This window comes from Xenopus tropicalis, chromosome 3 (assembly GCF_000004195.4).
Source record: "Xenopus tropicalis strain Nigerian chromosome 3, UCB_Xtro_10.0, whole genome shotgun sequence".
Taxonomy (NCBI): domain Eukaryota; kingdom Metazoa; phylum Chordata; class Amphibia; order Anura; family Pipidae; genus Xenopus; species Xenopus tropicalis.
The window spans coordinates 6503152-6530943 of NC_030679.2; the positions used below are offsets into that span (position 1 = coordinate 6503152).

The following is a 27792-nucleotide window of genomic DNA, read 5'->3' on the forward strand; positions in this document are numbered from 1 at the left end:
TAGCAACCAATATCCCACCTTATGTGCCAGACTGTCCCCAGTTCCACTACCCATAGCAACCAATATCCCAGCTTATGTGCAAGACTGTCCCCAGTCTCACTACCCATAGCAACCAATATCCCAGCTTATGTGCCAGACTGTCCCCAGTCTCACTACCCATAGCAACCAATATCCCAGCTTATGTGCCAGACTGTGCCTAGTTCAACTACCCATAGCAACCAATATCCCAGCTTATGTGTCAGACTGTTACCAGTTCCACTACCCATAGCAACCAATATCCCAGCTTATGTGCAAGACTGTCCCCAGTCTCACTACCCATAGCAACCAATATCCCACCTTATGTGCCAGACTGTCCTCAGTTCCACTACCCATAGCAACCAATATCCCAGCTTATGTGCAAGACTGTCCCCAGTCTCACTACCCATAGCAACCAATATCCCAGCTTATGTGCCAGACTGTCCCCAGTCTCACTACCCATAGCAACCAATATCCCAGCTTATGTGCCAGACTGTGCCTAGTTCAACTACCCATAGCAACCAATATCCCAGCTTATGTGTCAGACTGTTACCAGTTCCACTACCCATAACAACCAATATCCCAGCTTATGTGCCAGACTGTCCCCAGTTCCACTACCCATAGCAACCAATATCCCAGCTTATGTGCCAGACTGTCCCCAGTTCCACTACCCATAGCAACCAATATCCCAGCTTATGTGCCAGACTGTCCCCAGTTCCACTACCCATAGCAACCAATATCCCAGCTTATGTGCCAGACTGTCCCCAGTTCCACTACCCATAGCAACCAATATCCCAGCTTATGTGCCAGACTGTCCCCAGTTCCACTACCCATAGCAACCAATACCCCAGCTTATGTGTCAGACTGTTACCAGTTCCACTACCCATAGCAACCAATCTGCACGTTGCCTTTATTTTCCGACTTTCAGTAGATTTCTTTAGTCAATCTTTAGAAAGTAGCCAATGACCCAGAGTTCTGAATCCACAGAATGTGGTGAAGAGGAAGGTGCTGATGTAGAAACACTACAAAACTAATAATAGAACATGTACATAAGGCAGTTTAATTGCTGCTATACTGCAGCTCAGGAGATGAAGGTATCTGTACTCTGCATTATATTGGGATTTGGATGCAGATATCTGAGAGCAGACATACAGGGAGACTAATCCTACAGCCAATGACAACAGCCCAAACGCCATCTTTCCCCGCTCTGGCTTCATGACGTACGGGACGTGCCGGCGTTGTGACGTTACGTTGGCGGGCGCGCATGCGCGGTGACATTCCGGGCTCTCCGGCTGGGCTGTGTGTGTGGGAAGTAGATAGAGGCCCCGCTCCCTGCTGCTCTCGCCTCCCTCTTTTCCTCCTCCTCCTCCTCCTCCAGCTCCAGCTCCAGCTCCAGCCATGGGTGACAAGGAGTTCGTGTGGGCCATCAAGAACGGAGACCTGGATGCAGTGAAAGAATTCGTACTTGGGGTGAGTTACAGTTTCTCTTGTCCGGCCGGAGGCAATTACTAGTCTGACACGCCTTATATCAGAGTTTGGCAACTTCTCCCCCCTCCCCCCCTCCCTGATATATACTGTATGTATGGGGGATACACCCCCTCCCTGATATATACTGTATGTATGGGGGGGATACACCCCCTCCCTGATATATACTGTATGTATGGGGGATACACCCCCTCCCTGATATATACTGTATGTATGGGGGGGGATACACCCCCTCCCTGATATATACTGTATGTATGGGGGGATACACCCCCTCCCTGATATATACTGTATGTATGGGGGGATACACCCCCTCCCTGATATATACTGTATGTATGGGGGATACACCCCCTCCCTGATATATACTGTATGTATGGGGGATACACCCCCTCCCTGATATATACTGTATGTATGGGGGATACACCCCTCCCTGATATATACTGTATGTATGGGGGGATACACCCCTCCCTGATATATACTGTATGTATGGGGGGGATACACCCCCTCCCTGATATATACTGTATGTATGGGGGGGATACACCCCCTCCCTGATATATACTGTATGTATGGGGGATACACCCCCTCCCTGATATATACTGTATGTATGGGGGGGATACACCCCCTCCCTGATATATACTGTATGTATGGGGGGATACACCCCCTCCCTGATATATACTGTATGTATGGGGGATACACCCCCTCCCTGATATATACTGTATGTATGGGGGATACACCCCCTCCCTGATATATACTGTATGTATGGGGGATACACCCCCTCCCTGATATATACTGTATGTATGGGGGATACACCCCCTCCCTGATATATACTGTATGTATGGGGGGATACACCCCTCCCTGATATATACTGTATGTATGGGGGGATACACCCCCTCCCTGATACATACTGTATGTATGGGGGGATACACCCCCTCCCTGATATATACTGTATGTATGGGGGATACACCCCCTCCCTGATATATACTGTATGTATGGGGGATACACCCCCTCCCTGATATATACTGTATGTATGGGGGATACACCCCCTCCCTGATATATACTGTATGTATGGGGGGATACACCCCCTCCCTGATATATACTGTATGTATGGGGGATACACCCCCTCCCTGATATATACTGTATGTATGGGGGGGATACACCCCCTCCCTGATATATACTGTATGTATGGGGGATACACCCCCTCCCTGATATATACTGTATGTATGGGGGGATACACCCCCTCCCTGATATACATGTTGGTTTTCCTTTTTTATCTTTTGTGGTTTTTTTTAGTTATTTAGCTTATTGTTTAATAGCTCTTCAGTTTGGAAATTCAGCAGCCATTAAATAAACCCAATAGGGCTGTTCTGCCCCAATAAGGGGTAATTATATCTTAGTTGGGATCAAGTACAGGTACTGTTTTATTATTACAGAGAAAAGGGAATCATTTAACCATGAAATAAACCCAATAGGGCTGTTCTGCCCCCAATAAGGGGTAATTATATCTTAGTTGGGATCAAGTACAGGTACTGTTTTATTATTACAGAGAAAAGGGAATCATTTAACCATGAAATAAACCCAATAGGGCTGTTCTGCCCCCAATAAGGGGTAATTATATCTTAGTTGGGATCAAGTACAGGTACTGTTTTATTATTACAGAGAAAAGGGAATCATTTAACCATTAAATAAACCCAATAGGGCTGTTCTGCCCCCAATAAGGGGTAATTATATCTTAGTTGGGATCAAATACAGGTACTGTTTTATTATTACAGAGAAAAGGGAATCATTTAACCATTAAATAAACCCAATAGGGCTGTTCTGCCCCCAATAAAGGTGGCCATACATGCACCGATATTATCGTACGAAACCTCGTTTCGTACGATAATCGGTGCGTGTATGGCATGTCAGCGAGCCGACCGATATCGCAGGAAGCTGCTGAAATCGGTCGGCTCGCCGATCGGCCAAGTTAGAAAATTTTGATCGGGCGCCATAGAAGGCGCCTGACCAAAATTCTCCCTTCAGAGCTCAATCGGCAGAAGGAGGTAGAAATCCTATTGTTTCTACCTCCTTACCTGCCGATTCAGCCCTGAATGGTGTGTGGCGGATCTGACGATGTTTCGTGCGACCGACGGTCGTACGAAACATCGTGAGATCGCCACGTGTATGGCCAGCTTAAGGGGTAATTATATCTTAGTTGGGATCAAGTACAGGTACTGTTTTATTATTACAGAGAAAAGGGAATCATTTAACCATGAAATAAACCCAATAGGGCTGTTCTGCCCCAATAAGGGGTAATTATATCTTAGTTGGGATCAAGTACAGGTACTGTTTTATTATTACAGAGAAAAGGGAATCATTTAACCATGAAATAAACCCAATAGGGCTGTTCTGCCCCAATAAGGGGTAATTATATCTTAGTTGGGATCAAGTACAGGTACTGTTTTATTATTACAGAGAAAAGGGAATCATTTAACCATTAAATAAACCCAATAGGTCTGTTCTGCCCCAATAAGGGGTAATTATATCTTAGTTGGGATCAAGTACAGGTACTGTTTTATTATTACAGAGAAAAGGGAATCATTTAACCATTAAATAAACCCAATAGGGCTGTTCTGCCCCCAATAAGGGGTAATTATATCTTAGTTGGGATCAAGTACAGGTACTGTTTTATTATTACAGAGAAAAGGGAATCATTTAACCATTAAATAAACCCAATAGGACTGTTCTGCCCCAATAAGGGGTAATTATATCTTAGTTGGGATCAAGTACAGGTACTGTTTTATTATTACAGAGAAAAGGGAATCATTTAACCATTAAATAAACCCAATAGGGCTGTTCTGCCCCAATAAGGGGTAATTATATCTTAGTTGGGATCAAGTACAGGTACTGTTTTATTATTACAGAGAAAAAGAAAATGATTTTAAATACATTAGAATTATTAGCTTATTTGTGTGTGTGAGTTCTAACCGCTGCCTCTGGTAGTGAAAATGATAAATATTGCTGTTTAACTGGGCAGGGGAAATGTGGCTTTTGAGGTTTGGGTTTATAGCGGCGCGGCTCACACCGGTGCTCAGTCATTTCAGCGCTTCCGTTTTCACCAAGGCGTGTCCTTTGGCTTCTAAGCATTTCTAGGCTTTTGTAGATGGCTGTCATGCTTTATAACTGTTCAATGCGGAGGGGGGGGGGGGTGAATATAAATCATAATAATAGGAGGAAGTTATGCACGGGGATATAGAAGCCAATGCAGTCTACAGTTTATTATTACACTTTATTATGATTGGCTTACTTAAGACAACGCTGTATTGTTTAAAGGGGAACTAAACCCTGCTGTGCTGCCCAACCAAGCTCTACTCAGCTGTTGCTGGACTACAAATCCCAGAATAATGTAACATATAATGAAGGGTGAGCATGCTGGTATCTGTAGTCCAGCAACATCAGGGTTGGATTCTTAAAGCAATATTGCCCAATAAAACTGCATTAAAATGCAAGAAATCCCCCAATGAGAATCCCAGCTGATGTGAGTAAATCCGGCTCCCTGTTCTCTGTTCCTGCAATTGGAGTTGGGAGCAATAAGCACAGTTTCCCAGCACTGAACAAGTCTGTCCCTTTATCCCCATGTCTGATTCCTGTGCCATATAATGACGGGAAAAATGCCATCATTATCTCTGTATGTAAGGTACCAGCAAGATGGCCGACACAGTGCTGGGAATCCGCATTCTCATTGGTCACTTCTCCTGCATTTATAATGAGATTCTTATTCAGTAGAATTCTCATTGGTGAATTTTCTTGCATCTACAATTACGTTTTTCGATGACTTCTATAGATAACTAGGGGGCACAGTGGGACAGTGTTGCAGTTGGGCTTACAACCCGGATGTGCAGGGGTTTCTGGGAAATCTGGGTTGACACAGGTATACAAGTTTACAAAGCAATGGAGGTATGATGGACAAGTTGGCCGCCCAGTGGCCTCACCTAAATGTATTTATAACTCGGGCGCCGCTAAGAACATAAGCCCATTACTCAGAGCATTCATTCCTTTCCTTCTATAATAAAAGGGACGGCCTGTCCTTAGCAGGTGTGAGTATTGTTATTACCCATCCTGTAATGTCTGTTTGTATGTATGTGTGCACACGTGTGTGTATGTACGAGGCAGGGGTCGTGGCTGCCATGTCTGACCACTTGGCTTCCTGTCTCGGCCAGTGATCCCCAACCAGTGGCTCAGGGGCAACATGTTGCTCCCCAACCCCTTGGATGTTGCTCTCATTGCCCCCAAACCAGGGAGTTATTTTTGAATTCCTGACTTGGGGGCAAGTTTTGGTTGAATAAAAACAAGATTTCCTACCAAATAAAGCCCCTGTAAGCTGATAGGGTGCATAGAGGCTGCCTAATAGCCAATCACAGCCCTTATTTGGTTCCTCCATGAAACTTTATGGTGCTTGTGTTGCTCTACATTTGACTGTGGCAAGTAAAAAAGTTACCCCTGAGCTAGGATCATATGATCGCTGTACGTGGGCCCTGGTGCCCATGGTGCCATAGAGCCAGCTCAAGTGCAGGGGCCCCACACCACCCTAACAGGATAGGGGCAGGGAACCCCCGCTGCACCACCCTATCCCCCCGCAGGGGCCCCTGCCGCTCCCCCACCACCCATTCTAGGGTGTCTGATTCAGTTTGGGATGGGGACAGGGAACCCATGCATACAGGGTCGGACTGGGGGGTGCAAGGGCCCCACACCCCCCAAGGTGCCCCAGCCACATCACCCTAATAGGATAGGGGCAGGGAACCCATGCATACAGAGTCAGACTGGGGGGTGCCCCCGCTGCGCCACCCTATCCCCCCGCAGGGACCCCTCCCGCTACCCCACCACCCATTCTAGGGTGTCTGATTCAGTTTGGGATAGGGGCAGGGATCCCATGCATACAGGGTCGGACTGGGGGTGCCCCCGCTGCACCACCCTATCCCCCCACAGGGGCCCCTGCCTCGCCCCCACCACCCATTCTAGGTTGTCTGATTCAGTTTGGGATAGGGGCAGGGAACCCATGCATACAGAGTCAGACTGGGGGGTGCCCCCGCTGCGCCATCCTATCCCCCCACAGGGACCCCTCCCGCTACCCCACAACCCATTCTAGGGTGTCTGATTCAGTTTGGGATAGGGGCAGGGATCCCATGCATAGAGGGTCGGACTGGGGGGTGCCCCCGCTGCGCCACCCTATCGCCCCACAGGGGCCCCTGCCGCACCCCCACCATCCATTCTAGGGTGTCTGATTCAGCTTGGGATAGGGGCAGGGACCCCATGCATACAGGGTCGGACTGGGGGGGGTGCCCCCGCTACGCCGCCCTATCCCCCCGCAGGGGCCCCTGCCGTTCCCACACCACCCATTCTAGGGTGTCTGATTCAGTTTGGGATGGGGGCAGGGAACCCATGCATACAGGGTCGGACTGGGGGGTGCAAGGGCCCCACACCCCCCAAGGTGCCCCAGCCACATCACCCTAATAGGATAGGGGCAGGGAACCCATACATACAGGGTCGGACTGGGGGTGCCCCCGCTGCGCCACCCTATCCCCCCACAGGGGCCCCTGCCTCGCCCCCACCACCCATTCTAGGGTGTCTGATTCAGTTTGGGATAGGGGCAGGGAACCCATGCATACAGGGTCGGACTGGGGGGTGCCCCCGCTGCGCCACCCTATCCCCCCACAGGGGCCCCTGCCTCGCCCCCACCACACATTCTAGGGTGTCTGATTCAGTTTGGGATAGGGGCAGGGAACCCATGCATACAGGGTCGGACTGGGGCTTCCCCCGCTGCGCCACCCTATCCCCCCACAGGGGCCCCTGCCTCGCCCCCACCACCCATTCTAGGGTGTCTGATTCAGTTTGGGATAGGGGCAGGGAACCCATGCATACAGGGTCGGACTGGGGGTTCCCCCGCTGCGCCACCCTATCCCCCCACAGGGGCCCCTGCCTCGCCCCCACCACCCATTCTAGGGTGTCTGATTCAGTTTGGGATAGGGGCAGGGAACCCATGCATACAGGGTCGGACTGGGGGTGCCCCCGCTGCGCCACCCTATCCTCCCACAGGGGCCCCTGCCTCGCCCCCACCACCCATTCTAGGGTGTCTGATTCAGTTTGGGATAGGGGCAGGGAACCCATGCATACAGAGACTGGGGGGTGCCCCCGCTGCGCCACCCTATCCCCCCGCAGGGACCCCTCCCGCTACCCCACCACCCATTCTAGGGTGTCTGATTCAGTTTGGGATAGGGGCAGGGAACCCATGCATACAGGGTCAGACTGGGGGGTGCCCCCGCTGTGCCACCCTATCCCCCCGCAGGGACCCCTGCCGTGCCAGCACTTGCCATTCTAGGGTGTCTGATTCAGTTTGGGATAGGGGCAGGGAACCCATGCATACGGGGTTGGACTGGGGGTGCCCCCGCTGCGCCACCCTATCCCCCCGCAGGGACCCCTCCCACTACCCCACCACCCATTCTAGGGTGTCTGATTCAGTTTGGGGCAGGGAACCCATGCATACAGGGTCGGACTGGGGGGTGCCCACGCTGCGCCCCCCAATCCCCCTTTTCTGATTATAACCTTCAGAATGTTGTGCGGCACATACATACACACACACACCATAAACAACCGCATCTAAAGGAAGCACTGGAGCATTTACTTAGTAAATTGATTTTATTCTGTACTTAAGTACCGGGGGGGTAACATTACTACAGGCAGCCTCTTATTTCCCAATGCATATTTTATGTTTCTTTCTTTTAATTAAAGCATCGGGTCTAACGCTCGTATCTGCCAAAGTGGTCCCTCTGTGCATTGGCGCAGCCATAGGCCGCAGCATGAAATACATTAGCCCAGAGCTTTAACTTCCCCTGACTGTCGGCCAAGGTACCAGCTCAACTCAACTTTCTTTTATATGAAACTTAATCAAATAGAAAAGGACATGGACTTATTTTAGCCGCTATCTGGTTGCTAGAGTCTTATTTACCCTAGCAACCAGGCATTGGCTTGAATGAGAAAAAGCTAGACAAATAGGAGAGGGCCTGGATAGGAAGATAAGTCATAAAAATGAACAAAAACTGTAAGATTGTAGCCTTTACAGAGGAATATTTTTTGGCTGCCGGGGTCAGTGACCCCCATTTGAAAGCTGCAAAGAGTCAGAAAAAAGAGGCATTCTCATTGGTCACTTCTCTTGCACTTATAATGAGGTTTTTGGTCAGTGGGGAATTTTATTGTATCTATAATTAAGTTTTTCAGCAACTGTGGCCTATCTATGTGTATTTTAGGCCGGTTGCAATGTGGCCTCAGATCTTCAGGTTTCAGAAATAAACCTCCGCTGCTGCTTTTATTAATAGGAACCTTTACACCCTTCCAAAGTCCAACTTCTTTACACAATCTGTCTTTTAAAGACGAAGCTCCGTTTAAATTTAGCCCTAATCCTCTAAAAGCTAAAAATGAATATATACAATACTTACTGTGCGATCTTGGATCTTGTTCGGCCATCTTGTGTGTCAGTGGCACTGCACGTGCTCAGTGGGCTCTGGGCTGCTGCTGGGAAGCTAAGGCTTAAGGTGGCCATACACGTTAAGATCCGCTTGTTGGCAAGGTCTCCAAACGAGCGGATCTTCTCCCAATATCCCCACCTACGGGTGGGGGATATCGGGCAAATTCAGGCTAATTCGGTCGTTTGGCCCTGGGGCCAAACGATCGATTTAGAATGACAATAATAGACAGAATCAGTGAGCCGACGTGGTCCCCGATCAGACTAAATTTTGTAACCTGCCCCATCGATATCTGGACGATTTCAGGCCAGATGTTGGTCGGGCAGGCCCGTCGTTAGTGCCCATACACGGGCCGATAAGCTGCCTGGTTGGTCTAAGGGCCCGTGTATGGCCACCTTTAGGGGGTGGGGGTGTGGGAATCAGCTGATGCTACAGGGCTGATTATGAATCATTTCTGATGCAGACTGCACTGGTTTATATGCAGCCGTGTAATATGAATCTGAATGCATTTCTAATCAGCCTTGTGTTGTGCCTGTTAAGGGAAACTTCCCCTTTAACTGGCAGTGGCTTGTAATGAACCAGTAACCATGTCCGATTCTTGGGCTTCCGGGTTGGATATAGTCAGTTCTATTGATGATAGGAGACAGTCTTGCTTATACCAGCCCTAGTGTAACACCCAATCCCTGCCTCTGTGCAGTATAGTGTATGGGTGCCTCTGTGCAGTATACTGTATGGGTGCCTCTGTGCAGTATAGCGTATGGGTGCCTCTGGGCAGTATAGCGTATGGGTGCCTCTGGGCAGTATAGCGCATGGGTGCCTCTGGGCAGTATAGCGCATGGGTGCCTCTGGGCAGTATAGCGCATGGGTGCCTCTGGGCAGTATAGCGCATGGGTGCCTCTGGGCAGTATAGCGCATGGGTGCCTCTGGGCAGTATAGCGCATGGGTGCCTCTGGGCAGTATAGCGCATGGGTGCCAGCACCCTAGGTGCCCCGGGGAAGTGCTGAAGCAGCAGCACATGTGCCTCTGGCTGGGCTTTTCTTTCTGGAATTCTATGGGCATTGGAATTAACTTGCCTCTGCAGCAAAACTATTATTGTCTCGGGAGCTGAATGCTTTGTATAACCAGCTCTGTGTTGGCAACGTGGGCTGACACTCTAAAAAAGGAAAACTATACCCCCAAACAGTGTAGGTCTCTATATAAATATATTGCATAAACAGCTCATATGTAAAACCCTGCTTCATCTAAATAAACCATTTTCATATAAATATACTTATTTAGCAGTATGTGCCATTGGGTAATCCTAAATAGGAAACTGCCATTTTAGGTACTAAGGGCCGCAACTTGTTGGGGACGGGGCTTAATTCCAGCTTTCCCCCCCGGGGCATGTATCTGCTTGCTGGGTACTTGGTCAGTTTCAGTTACTTGGAAAAGGATTGTCATCTCTGCCTTTCTGGGGTTTCGAGTTCAACACGAGATTAAACATGGGGCTATTTATATACCTACAGGTCTGTACTGGGAGGCAGTTCCAAGTACATAACGACCCCCCCCCCCCAACCCAATAAATAGTGACTGGCTATGGCACCTTACAGCAGCCCCTCTGGCATTTGCCAGAACCCACACATTGCCAGTCCAGGCGTTTCCAGAACCCACAGATTGCCAGTCCGGGCCTTTCCAGAACCCACACATTGCCAGTCCGGGCCTTTCCAGAACCCACACATTGCCAGTCCGGGCCTTTCCAGAACCCACACATTGCCAGTCCGGGCCTTTCCAGAACCCACACATTGCCAGTCCGGGCCTTTCCAGAACCCACACATTGCCAGTCCGGGCCTTTCCAGAACCCACACATTGCCAGTCCGGGCCTTTCCAGAACCCACACATTGCCAGTCCGGGCCTTTCCAGGACCCACACATTGCCAGTCCAGGCGTTTCCAGAACCCACAGATTGCCAGTCCGGGCCTTTCCAGGACCCACACATTGCCAGTCCGGGCCTTTCCAGGACCCACACATTGCCAGTCCGGGCCTTTCCAGGACCCACACGTTGCCAGTCCGGGCCTTTCCAGGACCCACACGTTGCCAGTCCGGGCCTTTCCAGGACCCACACGTTGCCAGTCCGGGCCTTTCCAGGACCCACACATTGCCAGTCCGGGCCTTTCCAGGACCCACACATTGCCAGTCCGGGCCTTTTCCAGTCCGGTTGTAGTTCAACCTTTACTCTCACATGGGGCAGCCCTGCAATGTAGACGTCCTAGAGAAAGTCCTTGCTAGTTATTTCCGCACTTTATCTTCCCCTTTATCCCGAGTGCAATAACACATTCCCAGATGCTGAAGTCATTGTCTGTTAGTAATCGGAGCCGAGTGGGGTTAATCTCTATCCAGATCTGGCCTTTCAGCTTCAGGGATGGAAAAAATCTTCATACGGAGCATGACACGGCAAGTCCTCGATTTACACTTTAAAGGAGAACTAAACCTTAAAAAGAATATGGCTAGAAATAGTGTGTGTTATATACTGTACTTACTGTTCCAGCCCTATAACAGTCATGCCCCAGGCCTTCACAGTTGCCCCCCATCTTGGATCTTGTTCTGCCGTCTTTTGTGTGTCAGTGGCACCGCACATGCTCAGTGATGCAGACTGCACTGGTTTTAATGCTGCCATGTAACCTACATAATCATTTACAATACTGTATATATTGAGTTGGTCCCTAAGCTCAGGTAACAGCCGGGGGGGTGTCGTTTATATAATTTTTTACCCTGAATATGGGAATATGACATTTCTCTGTATGGTACAAGGCAGGTCATTACCCTGATAGAGTCCATATAATATACAGAATTTCTGGCAATGCTGACAGCTGATTGGACCTAATTGCTACCGTTCCATACTGTAAAGTGAGTGGGGAGAAAGGTGTAATTGTGCTTAATATAATTTACAGTTCCTGCACCTTATTAGCGGCGCGGTGTAACGGCCTCCAGGAACGTTTTTTTATTCCCCCCCCAATTCAAACATTAACAGGCAAAAAATCTATTGCTCTGTGAGGCTATAGTTATTGTTACTTTTTATACCTTATTTTTCAACTAAGGTCCTCTGCTGTTCATATGTCAGTCACTCGTTCAAACCGCTGCCTGCTTGCTAAGGTAATGTTGTTCCTAGCAACCAGATAGCTGGTGAAACTCCAGACTGAACAAAAAGTGAAATAACTACAAATAATAAAAAATGAAGACCAAATGTAAATTGTCTCGGAATATCTCTGCATATATATATATAAACGAAGAACAGAGTGCCGCACACACAGGGACTTTAAAAAAGAACAAAAAATCTTTCCAGCACCCACAGATTGCCAGTCCGGGCCTTTCCAGGTCCCACAGATTGCCAGTCCGGGCCTTTCCAGGTCCCACAGATTGCCAGTCCGGGCCTTTCCAGGTCCCACAGATTGCCAGTCCGGGCCTTTCCAGGACCCACACATTGCCAGTCCGGGCCTTTCCAGGACCCACACATTGCCAGTCCGGGCCTTTCCAGGTCCCACACATTGCCAGTCCGGGCCTTTCCAGGACCCACACATTGCCAGTCCGGGCCTTTCCAGGACCCACACATTGCCAGTCCGGGCCTTTCCAGGACCCACACATTGCCAGTCCGGGCCTTTCCAGGACCCACACATTGCCAGTTCGGGCATTTCCAGAACCCACAGATTGCCAGTCTGGGCCTTTCCAGAACCCACAGATTGCCAGTCTGGGCCTTTCCAGAACCCACAGATTGCCAGTCTGGGCCTTTCCAGAACCCACAGATTGCCAGTCTGGGCCTTTCCAGAACCCACAGATTGCCAGTCTGGGCCTTTCCAGAACCCACAGATTGCCAGTCTGGGCCTGTTAATGCATATATAACACAGAGTTACTTTAACAAGCTGTAAAATGCAAATACCCTATTAATCGGAATGGAGCCCGTTGGCGGCGGCGGTCCCTTCATTTACAATTACAATGCGCCGCCGTAGTTAGCATGGTAATTTCTTTTTGTTTTGCTCCCCCCGCCCCCCCGGGTCGCACACTTTTATCTCCCGCCGCACATCCACTTGTCCTTTACCGGCGCCGCTTGAGTGGGTTTTGTTTGTTTCAGAAGGAAAGTGTGGGCCGGGGGTGATAAGTCCTGAATAATGCCGGGCATTTCATATGCAGCATCGGCCCCGCAGCCTGAGGGGGGGGGGAATAAAGGGGAGACGGCGCCACCGGTGCAGAAACGCTTTGTATAAAATGGAACACTTAATGGTTTGTGTAATATTGTTTCATCCAAGCCGGTACATGGTTTCTAAGGAGCTGGGCAGATTGGGCGGGGGTCTTTGGTCGCCCCAAGCAAAATGGCAGATAATCAGGGAAACTGGAGGAAGGTGGGTCCTGCAGGCAATTGCCCCAGGCCGGTGCACGCTTTAAAAAACAGTGGAGGGATTGGGGGAGGCCAGTGGGTCCAGCCAATCGGAACTGAGACGCCAAAATAGCCCATTGTCAAGGTTGGACTGGGGTGTAAGAGAGAGGCCTGTGGGGGGTGTCGGACCCCCTCACACACCGACAGCCCCTTTATGTCCCTCCCTCTGTGCAGGGAGGGGGGCATCAGTTGGAAATCGGGTCTGACCCCGCTGGGCAGATTGGGCGGGGTCTTTGGTCGCCCCAAGCAAAAAGGCAGATAATCAAGGCACAGGGAAACCAGAGGAAAATGGATCCTGCAGACAATTGCCCCAGGCCGGTGCACTTTTTAAAAAACAGTGGAGGGATTAGAGTCCCTGTGGGTCCAGCCAATCAGAACTGAGATGCCAAAATAGCCCATTGTCAAGGTTGGACTGGGGTGTAAGAGATAGGCCTGTGGGGGTGCCGGACCCCCTCACACACAGACAGCCCCTTTATGCCCCTCCCCCTGCACAGGGAGGGGGGCATCAGTTGGAAATCGGGTCTGACCCAATCTTTTTGACCAACGCTGGCCAGATTGGGCGGGAGTCTTTGGTCTCCCCAAGCAAAAAGGCAGATAATCGGGGAACAGGGAAACTGGATGAAGGTGGGTCCTGCAGACAATTGCCCCAGGCCGGTGCACTTTTTAAAAAACAGTGGAGGGATTAGAGTCCCTGTGAGTCCAGCCAATCAGAACTGAGACTCCAAAAAGTGGTGCCACAGCTATAGCCCATTGTCAAGGTTTGACTGGGGTGTAAGAGAGAGGCCTATGGGGGTGCCGGACCCCCTCACACACCAACAGCCCCTTTATGCCCCTCCCCCTGCGCAGGGAGGGGGGCATCAATTGGAAATCGGGTCTGGCCCAATGAGGCCCACTGGGTTTTTTCCAGGTGTCCCTGCCCAGTGCTTTTCTCCCTGATTGGATTAACCCTTAGATCTGATGGCTAAAGTGTACTCGTTAGCTATGCCTGCCTTCTGATTACTTCCCCTTTATTGTTCCCGGCCAATAGGGCGAGGATGTGAACCGGACGCTGGATGGTGGAAGGAAACCTATGCACTACGCTGCCGACTGCGGGCAGGATGAGGTCCTGGAGTTTCTTCTCTCGAAAGGAGCCAACATCAATGTACGTACTGCAGAGAGTGCCTTAAAGGAACAGTAAAACCGACAAATGAAAGTGTTTTAGAGTAATTAAACTACTGGTACAACTGGTGTGTTTGCTACAGAAACACTAGGAGGGAAAAGGCACAGGTTACATAGCAGATAACAGCTCAGTAGAATATAATGGGGCTTTATCTGTTATCTGCTGAGCAACCTGTCCCTTTTCTCCTTTAAATGGCTGCCCCCCAGCTTTGTTTATATAAATTATAGTAGTGTTTCTCAGCTGTACCAGTGCAGGGCAACCGTGCCTCTCCCTACTATACCTGCTATCCCACAGCCCCAGTCCCTTCCCAGAGGCTATTATCCCCCCACTGCTACTATAGGCACCATCTCTCCCTACTATACCTGCTATCCCACAGCCCCAGTCCCTTCCCCAGAGGCTATTATCCCCCCACTGCTACTATAGGCACCATCTCTCCCTACTATACCTGCTATCCCACAGCCCCAGTCCCTTCCCAGAGGCTATTATCCCCCACTGCTACTATAGGCACCATCTCTCCCTACTATACCTGCTATCCCACAGCCCCAGTCCCTTCCCAGAGGCTATTATCCCCACTGCTACTATAGGCACCATCTCTCCCTACTATACCTGCTATCCCACAGCCCCAGTCCCTTCCCAGAGGCTATTATCCCCCCACTGCTACTATAGGCACCATCTCTCCCTACTATACCTGCTATCCCACAGCCCCAGTCCCTTCCCAGAGGCTATTATCCCCCCACTGCTACTATAGGCACCATCTCTCCCTACTATACCTGCTATCCCACAGCCCCAGTCCCTTCCCAGAGGCTATTATCCCCCACTGCTACTATAGGCACCATCTGTCCCTACTATACCTGCTATCCCACAGCCCAGACCTTTCCCAGAGGCTATTATCCCCCCACCGCTACTATAGGCACCATCTCTCCCTACTATACCTGCTATCCCACAGCCCCAGTCCCTTCCCAGAGGCTATTATCCCCCCACTGCTACTATAGGCACCATCTCTCCCTACTATACCTGCTATCCCACAGCCCCAGTCCCTTCCAGAGGCTATTATCCCCCACTGCTACTATAGGCACCATCTGTCCCTACTATACCTGCTATCCCACAGCCCAGACCTTTCCCAGAGGCTATTATCCCCCACCGCTACTATAGGCACCATCTCTCCCTACTATACCTGCTATCCCACAGCCCCAGTCCCTTCCCAGAGGCTATTATCCCCCCACTGCTACTATAGGCACCATCTCTCCCTACTATACCTGCTATCCCACAGCCCCAGTCCCTTCCCAGAGGCTATTATCCCCCACTGCTACTATAGGCACCATCTCTCCCTACTATACCTGCTATCCCACAGCCCCAGTCCCTTCCCAGAGGCTATTATCCCCCACTGCTACTATAGGCACCATCTCTCCCTACTATACCTGCTATCCCACAGCCCCAGTCCCTTCCCAGAGGCTATTATCCCCCACTGCTACTATAGGCACCATCTCTCCCTACTATACCTGCTATCCCACAGCCCCAGTCCTTTCCCAGAGGCTATTATCCCCCCACTGCTACTATAGGCACCATCTCTCCCTACTATACCTGCTATCCCACAGCCCCAGTCCCTTCCCAGAGGCTATTATCCCCCACTGCTACTATAGGCACCATCTCTCCCTACTATACCTGCTATCCCACAGCCCCAGTCCCTTCCCAGAGGCTATTATCCCCCCACTGCTACTATAGGCACCATCTCTTTCTACTATACGTGCTATCCCACAGCCCCAGTCCCTTCCCAGAGGGCTATTATCCCCCCCCACTGCTACTATAGGCACCATCTCTCCCTACTATACCTGCTATCCCACAGCCCCAGTCCCTTCCCAGAGGCTATTATCCCCCCACTGCTACTATAGGCACCATCTCTTTCTACTATACGTGCTATCCCACAGCCCCAGTCCCTTCCCAGAGGCTATAATCCCCCCCCACTGCTACTATAGGCACCATCTCTCCCTACTATACCTGCTATCCCACAGCCCCAGTCCCTTCCCAGAGGCTATTATCCCCAGTGCTACTATAGGCACCATCTCTCCCTACTATACCTGCTATCCCACAGCCCCAGTCCCTTCCCAGAGGCTATTATCCCCCCACTGCTACTATAGGCACCATCTCTCCCTACTATACCTGCTATCCCACAGCCCCCAGTCCCTTCCCAGAGGCTATTATCCCCACTGCTACTATAGGCACCATCTCTCCCTACTATACCTGCTATCCCACAGCCCCAGTCCCTTCCCAGAGGCTATTATCCCCCCACTGCTACTATAGGCACCATCTCTCCCTACTATACCTGCTATCCCACAGCCCCAGTCCCTTCCCAGAGGCTATTATCCCCCCACTGCTACTATAGGCACCATCTCTTTCTACTATACGTGCTATCCCACAGCCCCAGTCCCTTCCCAGAGGCTATTATCCCCCCCCACTGCTACTATAGGCACCATCTCTCCCTACTATACCTGCTATCCCACAGCCCCAGTCCCTTCCCAGAGGCTATTATCCCCCCACTGCTACTATAGGCACCATCTCTTTCTACTATACGTGCTATCCCACAGCCCCAGTCCCTTCCCAGAGGCTATAATCCCCCCCCACTGCTACTATAGGCACCATCTCTCCCTACTATACCTGCTATCCCACAGCCCCAGTCCCTTCCCAGAGGCTATTATCTCCAGTGCTACTATAGGCACCATCTCTCCCTACTATACCTGCTATCCCACAGCCCCAGTCCCTTCCCAGAGGCTATTATCCCCCCACTGCTACTATAGGCACCATCTCTCCCTACTATACCCTGCTATCCCACAGCCCCAGTCCCTTCCCAGAGGCTATTATCCCCACTGCTACTATAGGCACCATCTCTCCCTACTATACCTGCTATCCCACAGCCCCAGTCCCTTCCCAGAGGCTATTATCCCCCCACTGCCTACTATAGGCACCATCTCTCCCTACTATACCTGCTATCCCACAGCCCCAGTCCCTTCCCAGAGGCTATTATCCCCCCACTGCTACTATAGGCACCATCTCTCCCTACTATACCTGCTATCCCACAGCCCCAGTCCCTTCCCAGAGGCTATTATCCCACTGCTACTATAGGCACCATCTCTCCCTACTATACCTGCTATCCCACAGCCCCAGTCCTTTCCCAGAGGCTATTATCCCCCACCGCTACTATAGGCACCATCTCTCCCTACTATACCTGCTATCCCACAGCCCCAGTCCTTTCCCAGAGGCTATTATCCCCCCACTGCTACTATAGGCACCATCTCTCCCTACTATACCTGCTATCCCACAGCCCCAGTCCCTTCCCAGAGGCTATTATCCCCCCACTGCTACTATAGGCACCATCTCTCCCTACTATACCTGCTATCCCACAGCCCCAGTCCCTTCCCAGAGGCTATTATCCCCCACTGCTACTATAGGCACCATCTCTCCCTACTATACCTGCTATCCCACAGCCCCAGTCCCTTCCCAGAGGCTATTATCCCCCACTGCTACTATAGGCACCATCTCTCCCTACTATACCTGCTATCCCACAGCCCCAGTCCCTTCCCAGAGGCTATTATCCCCCCACTGCTACTATAGGCACCATCTCTTTCTACTATACGTGCTATCCCACAGCCCCAGTCCCTTCCCAGAGGCTATTATCCCCCCCCACTGCTACTATAGGCACCATCTCTCCCTACTATACCTGCTATCCCACAGCCCCAGTCCCTTCCCAGAGGCTATTATCCCCCCACTGCTACTATAGGCACCATCTCTTTCTACTATACGTGCTATCCCACAGCCCCAGTCCCTTCCCAGAGGCTATTATCCCCCCCCACTGCTACTATAGGCACCATCTCTCCCTACTATACCTGCTATCCCACAGCCCCAGTCCCTTCCCAGAGGCTATTATCCCCAGTGCTACTATAGGCACCATCTCTCCCTACTGTACCTGCTATCCCACAGCCCCAGTCCCTTCCCAGAGGCTATTATCCCCCCACTGCTACTATAGGCACCATCTCTCCCTACTATACCTGCTATCCCACAGCCCCAGTCCCTTCCCAGAGGCTATTATCCCCCCACTGCTACTATAGGCACCATCTCTCCCTACTATACCTGCTATCCCACAGCCCCAGTCCCTTCCCAGAGGCTATTATCCCCCCACTGCTACTATAGGCACCATCTCTCCCTACTATACCTGCTATCCCACAGCCCCAGTCCCTTCCCAGAGGCTATTATCCCACTGCTACTATAGGCACCATCTCTCCCTACTATACCTGCTATCCCACAGCCCCAGTCCTTTCCCAGAGGCTATTATCCCCCCACCGCTACTATAGGCACCATCTCTCCCTACTATACCTGCTATCCCACAGCCCCAGTCCTTTCCCAGAGGCTATTATCCCCCCACTGCTACTATAGGCACCATCTCTCCCTACTATACCTGCTATCCCACAGCCCCAGTCCCTTCCCAGAGGCTATTATCCCCCCACTGCTACTATAGGCACCATCTCTCCCTACTATACCTGCTATCCCACAGCCCCAGTCCTTTCCCAGAGGCTATTATCCCCCCACTGCTACTATAGGCACCATCTCTCCCTACTATACCTGCTATCCCACAGCCCCAGTCCCTTCCCAGAGGCTATTATCCCCCCACTGCTACTATAGGCACCATCTCTCCCTACTATACCTGCTATCCCACAGCCCCAGTCCCTTCCCAGAGGCTATTATCCCCCCACTGCTACTATAGGCACCATCTCTCCCTACTATACCTGCTATCCCACAGCCCCAGTCCCTTCCCAGAGGCTATTATCCCACTGCTACTATAGGCACCATCTCTCCCTACTATACCTGCTATCCCACAGCCCCAGTCCTTTCCCAGAGGCTATTATCCCCCCAGTGCTACTATAGGCACCATCTCTCCCTACTATACCTGCTATCCCACAGCCCCAGTCCCTTCCCAGAGGCTATTATCCCCACTGCTACTATAGGCACCATCTCTCCCTACTATACCTGCTATCCCACAGCCCCAGTCCCTTCCCAGAGGCTATTATCCCCCACTGCTACTATAGGCACCATCTCTCCCTACTATACCTGCTATCCCACAGCCCCAGTCCCTTCCCAGAGGCTATTATCCCCCCACTGCTACTATAGGCACCATCTCTCCCTACTATACCTGCTATCCCACAGCCCCAGTCCCTTCCCAGAGGCTATTATCCCACTGCTACTATAGCACCATCTCTCCCTACTATACCTGCTATCCCACAGCCCCAGTCCCTTCCCAGAGGCTATTATCCCACTGCTACTATAGGCACCATCTCTCCCTACTATACCTGCTATCCCACAGCCCCAGTCCCTTCCCAGAGGCTATTATCCCCCCACTGCTACTATAGGCACCATCTCTCCCTACTATACCTGCTATCCCACAGCCCCAGTCCCTTCCCAGAGGCTATTATCCCCAGTGCTACTATGTATAAACATGGCCACCAATTGATACACTTTGTCATTTTTCAGGCTGCGGATAAACATGGCATCACCCCCCTACTATCTGCCTGCTACGAGGGCCATCGCAAATGTGTCGAGTTGCTTTTATCTAAGGTGAGATTTGTTTTTTTTTCCCTTTTGAAATGAATTGGCTGTTTAGGAGGCATTTAAATTCATGTTTCAAAATGAATAGGTAAACGAAGAAAAATTAGATTTCTGTTTTAGACGGTGCCTCCTTGTTTTCTAAGAGGCAGCATCTGTTCCATCACTTCTAATTTTACTTATGTTTTTGGGTAAGGAGTCTCGGGGGTATTGTACCAACACTGTCTCGGAATACTTAGCGCATATTGAAAAACAATTCCTGCAGAGAGTTTGAAATAAAGAGATATAATCAGCAAAGGAGCCCATGGGATGACCGAGGCACCGTTTATTTATGTATGCCGTTTGTCTAACGACGAGTCTGTGCGTTTGTTGTTTTTAAATACAGACGAGGGCGTTTTTAAGTGGCTCATTCTCATGCAGTCTGTGCAGGGTAAGGCTATGAGTAAACTTAGGGGGCTGTTCCTGCTGAATTGTGCTTAGTACAGGGAAATCCCTATGTGCCATAGTTTTATGGTATCTCTCTGTACAGGCTATGAGCAAACTTAGGGGGCTGTTCCTGCTGAATTGTGCTTAGTACAGGGGAATCCCTATGTGCCATAGCTTTATGGTATCTCTCTGTACAGGCTATGAGCAAACTTAGGGGGCTGTTCCTGCTGAATTGTGCTTAGTACAGGGGAATCCCTATGTGCCATAGCTTTATGGTATCTCTCTGTACAGGCTATGAGCAAACTTAGGGGGCTGTTCCTGCTGAATTGTGCTTAGTACGGGGGAATCCCTATGTGCCATAGCTTTATGGTATCTCTCTGTACAGGCTATGAGCAAACTTAGGGGGCTGTTCCTGCTGAATTGTGCTTAGTACGGGGGAATCCCTATGTGCCATAGCTTTATGGTATCTCTCTGTACAGGCTATGAGCAAACTTAGGGGGCTGTTCCTGCTGAATTGTGCTTAGTACAGGGGAATCCCTATGTGCCATAGTTTTATGGTATCTCTCTGTACAGGCTATGGTTTTTTTCCCATTCTTTTCAAGGGGAAGCAGTGACAGTCAGAAGCGCCACATAGAGTGTAGGACGTACCATAGACAAATCAAGGTTGACACTTCCCATATTATCCAAACGAGGCCCATTAAACCTCATTGGGTCTTTTTACATATTCCAGATGCATCTCTGGGCTCTAAATCTAATTAAATGTTTTACTTGGAGCTTCTCCTCCGATTGGCATTGTTTGCATGTCGTCCTATTTCAGCCATTAGAGATTTTTTCTCTTTTTTTTTCCCTATTAAAATCCAATTCAAGCTGCTTCAGTCAAGCAGGACACAAAGCTTCTCATATTTACATTCTTTCTTTGTAATCAGCAGTTTGCTCATTTGTAATGGGTGCCAAAGTTTTCTGGGCTCCATATAACTCTCTCCATGTACAGAAGCCTCTAACTATAAACCCAGTGAGAATGAGGAATGAATGGATATTGGGGAGTTGTATCAGGAGTCAGAACCAGCAGTGCAGAGAAGGGAAAGGGACAGACACAGTGACAGTTACACATAACTATAAACCCAGTGAGAATGAGGGATGAATGGGTATTGGGGAGTTGTATCAGGAGTCAGAACCAGCAGTGCAGGGAAGGGAAAGGGACAGACACAGTGACAGTTACACATAACTATAAACCCAGTGAGAATGAGGAATGAATGGATATTGGGGATTGTATCAGGGAGTCAGAACCAGCAGTGCAGGGAAGGGAAAGGACAGGCACAGTGACAGTTACACATAACTATAAACCCAGTGAGAATGAGGGATGAATGGATATTGGGGAGTTGTATCAGGAGTCAGAACCAGCAGTGCAGGGAAGGGAAAGGGACAGACACAGTGACAGTTACACATAACTATACACCCAGTGAGAATGAGGAATGAATGGGTATTGGGGAGTTGTATCAGGAGTCAGAACCAGCAGTGCAGGGAAGGGAAAGGGACAGACACAGTGACAGTTACACATAACTATAAACCCAGTGAGAATGAGGGATGAATGGATATTGGGGGAGTTGTATCAGGAGTCAGAACCAGCAGTGCAGGGAAGGGAAAGGGACAGACCACAGTGACAGTTACACATAACTATAAACCCAGTGAGAATGAGGGATGAATGGATATTGGGAGTTGTATCAGGAGTCAGAACCAGCAGTGCAGGGAAGGGAAAGGGACAGGCACAGTGACAGTTACACATAACTATAAACCCAGTGAGAATGAGGAATGAATGGATATTGGGGAGTTGTATCAGGAGTCAGAACCAGCAGTGCAGGGAAGGGAAAGGGACAGGCACAGTGACAGTTACACATAACTATAAACCCAGTGAGAATGAGGGATGAATGGATATTGGGGGAGTTGTATCAGGAGTCAGAACCAGCAGTGCAGGGAAGGGAAAGGGACAGACACAGTGACAGTTACACATAACTATAAACCCAGTGAGAATGAGGGATGAATGGATATTGGGGAGTTGTATCAGGAGTCAGAACCAGCAGTGCAGAGAAGGGAAAGGGACAGACACAGTGACAGTTACACATAACTATAAACCCAGTGAGAATGAGGGATGAATGGATATTGGGGAGTTGTATCAGGAGTCAGAACCAGCAGTGCAGGGAAGGGAAAGGGACAGACACAGTGACAGTTACACATAACTATACACCCAGTGAGAATGAGGGAATGAATGGGTATTGGGGAGTTTGTTGGAATCATATTTTCATTTTCTTTGGGTGTAGTTCCCCTTTAAAATGTTGCTGGTGGCAGAATAAATAGCCTAGATATTCGATTCCTCGCACAAACAAGCTTTGTGTTTCTTGCCAGACGTCTGTGTTTTGTCTCTCGTCCTTCTCAGTAAATTGTTATGAAAGGCCACACTGACACGCTCGCTGCTGAGTTACACAATCCCTGCGTTAGACAGTTACAGACCAAAGTGTGAAAAGTTGCTCAACGCAGGATTCATAGGAATGAACAGAAATGTGTGTGTGTGTGTAGCTGCTCGGCTTCCGGGGGGGGGGGGGGTGTATATTTGTATTTATACATATGGGTAGGGGTACCATGGTGTTTCCCTTAGACAGTACAGTATGGGGGTACAGCTTATGTGTGCCCAGAACATTCCTTCTCTGTATATTTGTATTTAACATATGGGTTAGGGGTTGCCATAGTGTTTCCTTAGACAGTTACAGTATGGGGGTACAGCTTATTGTGTGCCCAGAACATTCCTTCTCTGTATATTTGTATTTATACATATGGGTAGGGTGCCATAGTGTTTCCCTTAGACAGTACAGTATGGGGTACAGCTATTGTGTGCCCAGAACATTCCCTCTCTGTATATTTGTATTTATACATATGGGTAGGGGGGTGCCATAGTGTTTCCCTTAGACAGTACAGTATGGGGGTACAGCTTATTGTGTGCCCAGAACATTCCTTCTCTGTATATTTGTATTTATACTGGGGGGGGGTATAATTTCCCCAGGCAGGTGTAACCATCATGGTGCCTGTGGGGCACTTATCCTGCTTTAGTTAAGGCTCCAGTAAGACCCGGCAGAGCCTTGGACGCGCCCATCGGAGCGGGTAATATATGCAGGGATGGCACGGGGCGCCGGGAGCCTACGGAGACGCTAAATGGATTTAAGCCCCAAACCACAAGTCATTTTTGCTTTAATTACACCTCTCAGATGCTGTAATAGGGGATTAGATGTATCAGTTGGAGGGGGTGTCTATCTGCACCGCTGCTCTGCATAAGGGCAATAAATAGGGCTTGAATGAAAGGAGCAGGGGCAGCAGTGCATGATGGGAGCTGTAGTTCAGTTCAGGGCTAATAAGCAGCCCAATACAGGTACCTACTCACACACACGGTGGAACCGCAAAGTGACATTGAAAAAGTAATTTTGTTGTTATTATGAGGTTATCCCGCTAATCTGCCCCCCCCCCCCCCCCCGCTCAATAATCTGCTTTCTGCCGAGATTCCTTATCTGACGCTACACGGAGGCGGTTAGGAGAGCGGCCATTACTCCTCGGCGCGGATAATAAATGATCTGTCTGGCAGCGAGAGCGCTCCGGAGACTGATAGCATCGCCTTTGGGGGGGGGCTGCGCGTCTCTCAGCGGGGACAGCACTCGCCCCACGTCTCTCTCTCTCAGGCCTGTCTGTGTGTCACATTCCCCGCGTTCCTGATGGAAATAGGGGTCCCCCGATAGCCGCAATGGGGCCGATAAGGGGTGACTATGATTGGCTGGGGCCGCGCCGCACAAAAAGGCAGCCGCGACGTGATGTAAAATGGCGCCGGTGGGTTAAGTGGGTTCATTGTATAACAGCAGCTGTCTCGTATATTATATATATACAGTGTGGGCACACAGTACAGGTACTGTTATATTATTACAGAGAAAAGGGAATCATTTAACCATGAAATAAACCCAATAGGGCTGTTCTGCCCCAATAAGGGGTAATTATATCTTAGTTGGGATCAAGTACAGGTACTGTTATATTATTACAGAGAAAAGGGAATCATTTAACCATGAAATAAACCCAATAGGGCTGTTCTGCCCCAATAAGGGGTAATTATATCTTAGTTGGGATCAAGTACAGGTACTGTTTTATTATTACAGAGAAAAGGGAATCATTTAACCATTAAATAAACCCAATAGGGCTGTTCTGCCCCAAGGGATTCCCCTGTACTAAGTACAATTCAGCAGGAACAGCCCCCTAAGTTTGCTCATAGCCTGTACAGAGAGATACCATAAAACTATGGCACATAGGGATTCCCCTGTACTAAGCACAATTCAGCAGGAACAGCCCCCTAAGTTTGCCCATAGCCTGTACAGAGAGATACCATAAAACTATGGCACATAGGGATTCCCCTGTACTAAGCACAATTCAGCAGGAACAGCCCCCTAAGTTTGCTCATAGCCTGTACAGAGATACCATAAAACTATGGCACATAGGGATTCCCCTGTACTAAGCACAATTCAGCAGGAACAGCCCCCTAAGTTTGCCCATAGCCTGTACAGGGAGATACCATAAAACTATGGCACATAGGGATTCCCCTGTACTAAGCACAATTCAGCAGGAACAGCCCCCTAAGTTTGCTCATAGCCTGTACAGAGAGATACCATAAAACTATGGCACATAGGGATTCCCCTGTACTAAGCACAATTCAGCAGGAACAGCCCCCTAAGTTTGCCCATAGCCTGTACAGAGAGATACCATAAAACTATGGCACATAGGGATTCCCCTGTACTAAGCACAATTCAGCAGGAACAGCCCCCTAAGTTTGCTCATAGCCTGTATGAATTGAATTTCCTCTTGCTGTTCGGCAGCCTGGCTGCGTACCGATTGGGTGGTGGCCGACTGTTCCGCTACTTTATCCCTCTGTTTTGCTTTTTCCTCAGGGAGCCGACAAGACGGTGAAGGGCCCAGACGGACTCAATGCTTTGGAATCTACAGACAACCAGGCTATCAAAGATTTGCTCCATTAATGGCCTGCCGAGTGGCCTCTGATTTGCCTCTTGTGTGGCCTCTCGCTGCTGCCTGTCTCTCTCTCTCTGTCTCTTCATCTCCCCGTCTCTTCTCACAGTCGTAGGCTAAAATCCTCGAGCCCTGTCTCTTCCTTTCCTGGAGTCCATTCCGTGCCTGAATAGAGCCAACTGATTGGACTACAGGGAACTGAGAACCTCTTGCTTTATCCTGCAGAAGATATTCTTAGGGCCCCCCTTGTAATGCCTTTAGGGGCCAATAGCAGAGATTCTCAATTCTAATTATGGCATTTTTATAGCACCCCCTTTCTAAAAAGCATTAGCCTCTAGCTCCCCCTGACAGCAGGAGGGCCACATAACCACCTTTTCTATTATAAAGGGTTAATCGCCTCTACCCACCCCTCTTCCTTCCCCACTTATTCTCCTCTTTTGAGCATTTTTGGGGTTAAACTGCCCCAGCGGTTGCCTATCGATCCACCGGATCCTTTATGCACTTAAGCCGATTGCACTTACCCTTTAAAGCGAACGTCATTGGCCAAGGTCGGCGGTAAGGGGCAACGGTCGGCATTTAAAGCCCCCTCATCTTTACCTCGGATCCCCCGTAGGCTTTAAACACAGTCTGGCTTTGAAAATATCATTGAATAAGGATATGGGGAGGGGCTTAACAAGGACATTTCTGGGGATCACTGACAATCTGCTTTTTTTCCCCATTGATTCTAATTTAGGGGTAACGATCGCACGTAACAAGCGCCTAGTTGCTCTTTTTTTGGGGGGGGGGGCAGATCCTCAGTTTGTTTAATGCATGATAATCCGGGGGGGGGGGGGGGGTTCTGCCTTTTATTTCTGCATTTGTCTTGCTTTGAGGTATTGAATGTAACTTACAGGGAGCCTTTGGGGGCTCCGGGGGGGCCGGCTGGTGTTTGTTTGGCCTCACCTAGAGCCGGCGAGGGGAACCCAGCGGCCTTACCGTTATATTTTTTTAATAGGCTTCGTTAAAATCGCCAGATGCTCTCTTGCAATTGGTTAATTTGAACCCCCCCCCCCCCGCCACATTCGCATTCATGTCCGTATCAAGGAGGCTGAATTAAATTTGAACTTGATAATAACATTCTTTTCGCTTGGCCAGTGATTATTTAACCCTCTCCTGCTTGCTTTTTATGTTTTTTTGGGGGTCTGTCGTCACACTCCCCTCCGTTATTCGGGTTTTTATAATGCGCTGTGTAAGAAACGCGTGGTTGTATCCAGAGCGGCGCCACTGAGCACTCTGGGGGTCTGTTTGTTATTCATCGGTTCTGTAAAAACGCACTCCTGAGAGAATAAATAACACGATGTGAAGTCGAGTGGGATTCTCACTGCCCCTATTATTTGAATAACTAGCCTTCAGGCTGGGCCCCCTTAGCCCATAACAAGGTTACAGATATATAGAAACATTGGGGTAACAGTCACCCCGCTATAGTTCCAGGGGTACCCAGGGCACAAATAAGCCCTCACCCCAAATCCCCCCCTAACTGGCCTTCAGGCTGGGCCCCCTTAGCCCATAACAAGGTTACAGATATATAGAAACATTGGGGTAACAGTCACCCTGCTATAGTTCCAGGGGTACACAGGGCACAAATAAGCACTCACCCCAAATCCCCCCCCTAACTGGCCTTCAGGCTGGGCCCCCTTAGCCCATAACAAGGTTACAGATATATAGAAACATTGGGGTAACAGTCACCCCGCTATAGTTCCAGGGGTACCCAGGGCACAAATAAGCACTCACCCCAAATCTCCCCCTAACTGGCCTTCAGGCTGGGCCCCCTTAGCCCATAACAAGGTTACAGATATATAGAAACATTGGGTAACAGTCACCCCGCTATAGTTCCAGGGGTACCCAGGGCACAAATAAGCACTCACCCCAAATCCCCCCCTAACTGGCCTTCAGGCTGGGCCCCCTTAGCCCATAACAAGGTTACAGATATAGAGAAACATTGGGGTAACAGTCACCCCGCTATAGTTCCAGGGGTACCCAGGGCACAAATAAGCACTCACCCCAAATCCCCCCCTAACTGGCCTTCAGGCTGGGCCCCCTTAGCCCATAACAAGGTTACAGATATATAGAAACATTGGGGTAACAGTCACCCTGCTATAGTTTCAGGGGTACCCAGGGCACAAATAAGCACTCACCCCAAAT

General features: G+C 49.8%; 1 protein-coding gene across 1 annotated transcript; it reads left to right on the top strand.

The window, feature by feature from the left end:
- Positions 1-1376: 1376 nt before the first annotated feature.
- Positions 1377-26715, top strand: mtpn (myotrophin). The gene is given in 4 exon segments (NM_204075.1): positions 1377-1485; positions 14422-14535; positions 20071-20154; positions 25536-26715. Coding segments are annotated over 4 exon segments (357 nt in total). The 5' UTR covers positions 1377-1413; the 3' UTR covers positions 25623-26715.
- Positions 26716-27792: the final 1077 nt, after the last annotated feature.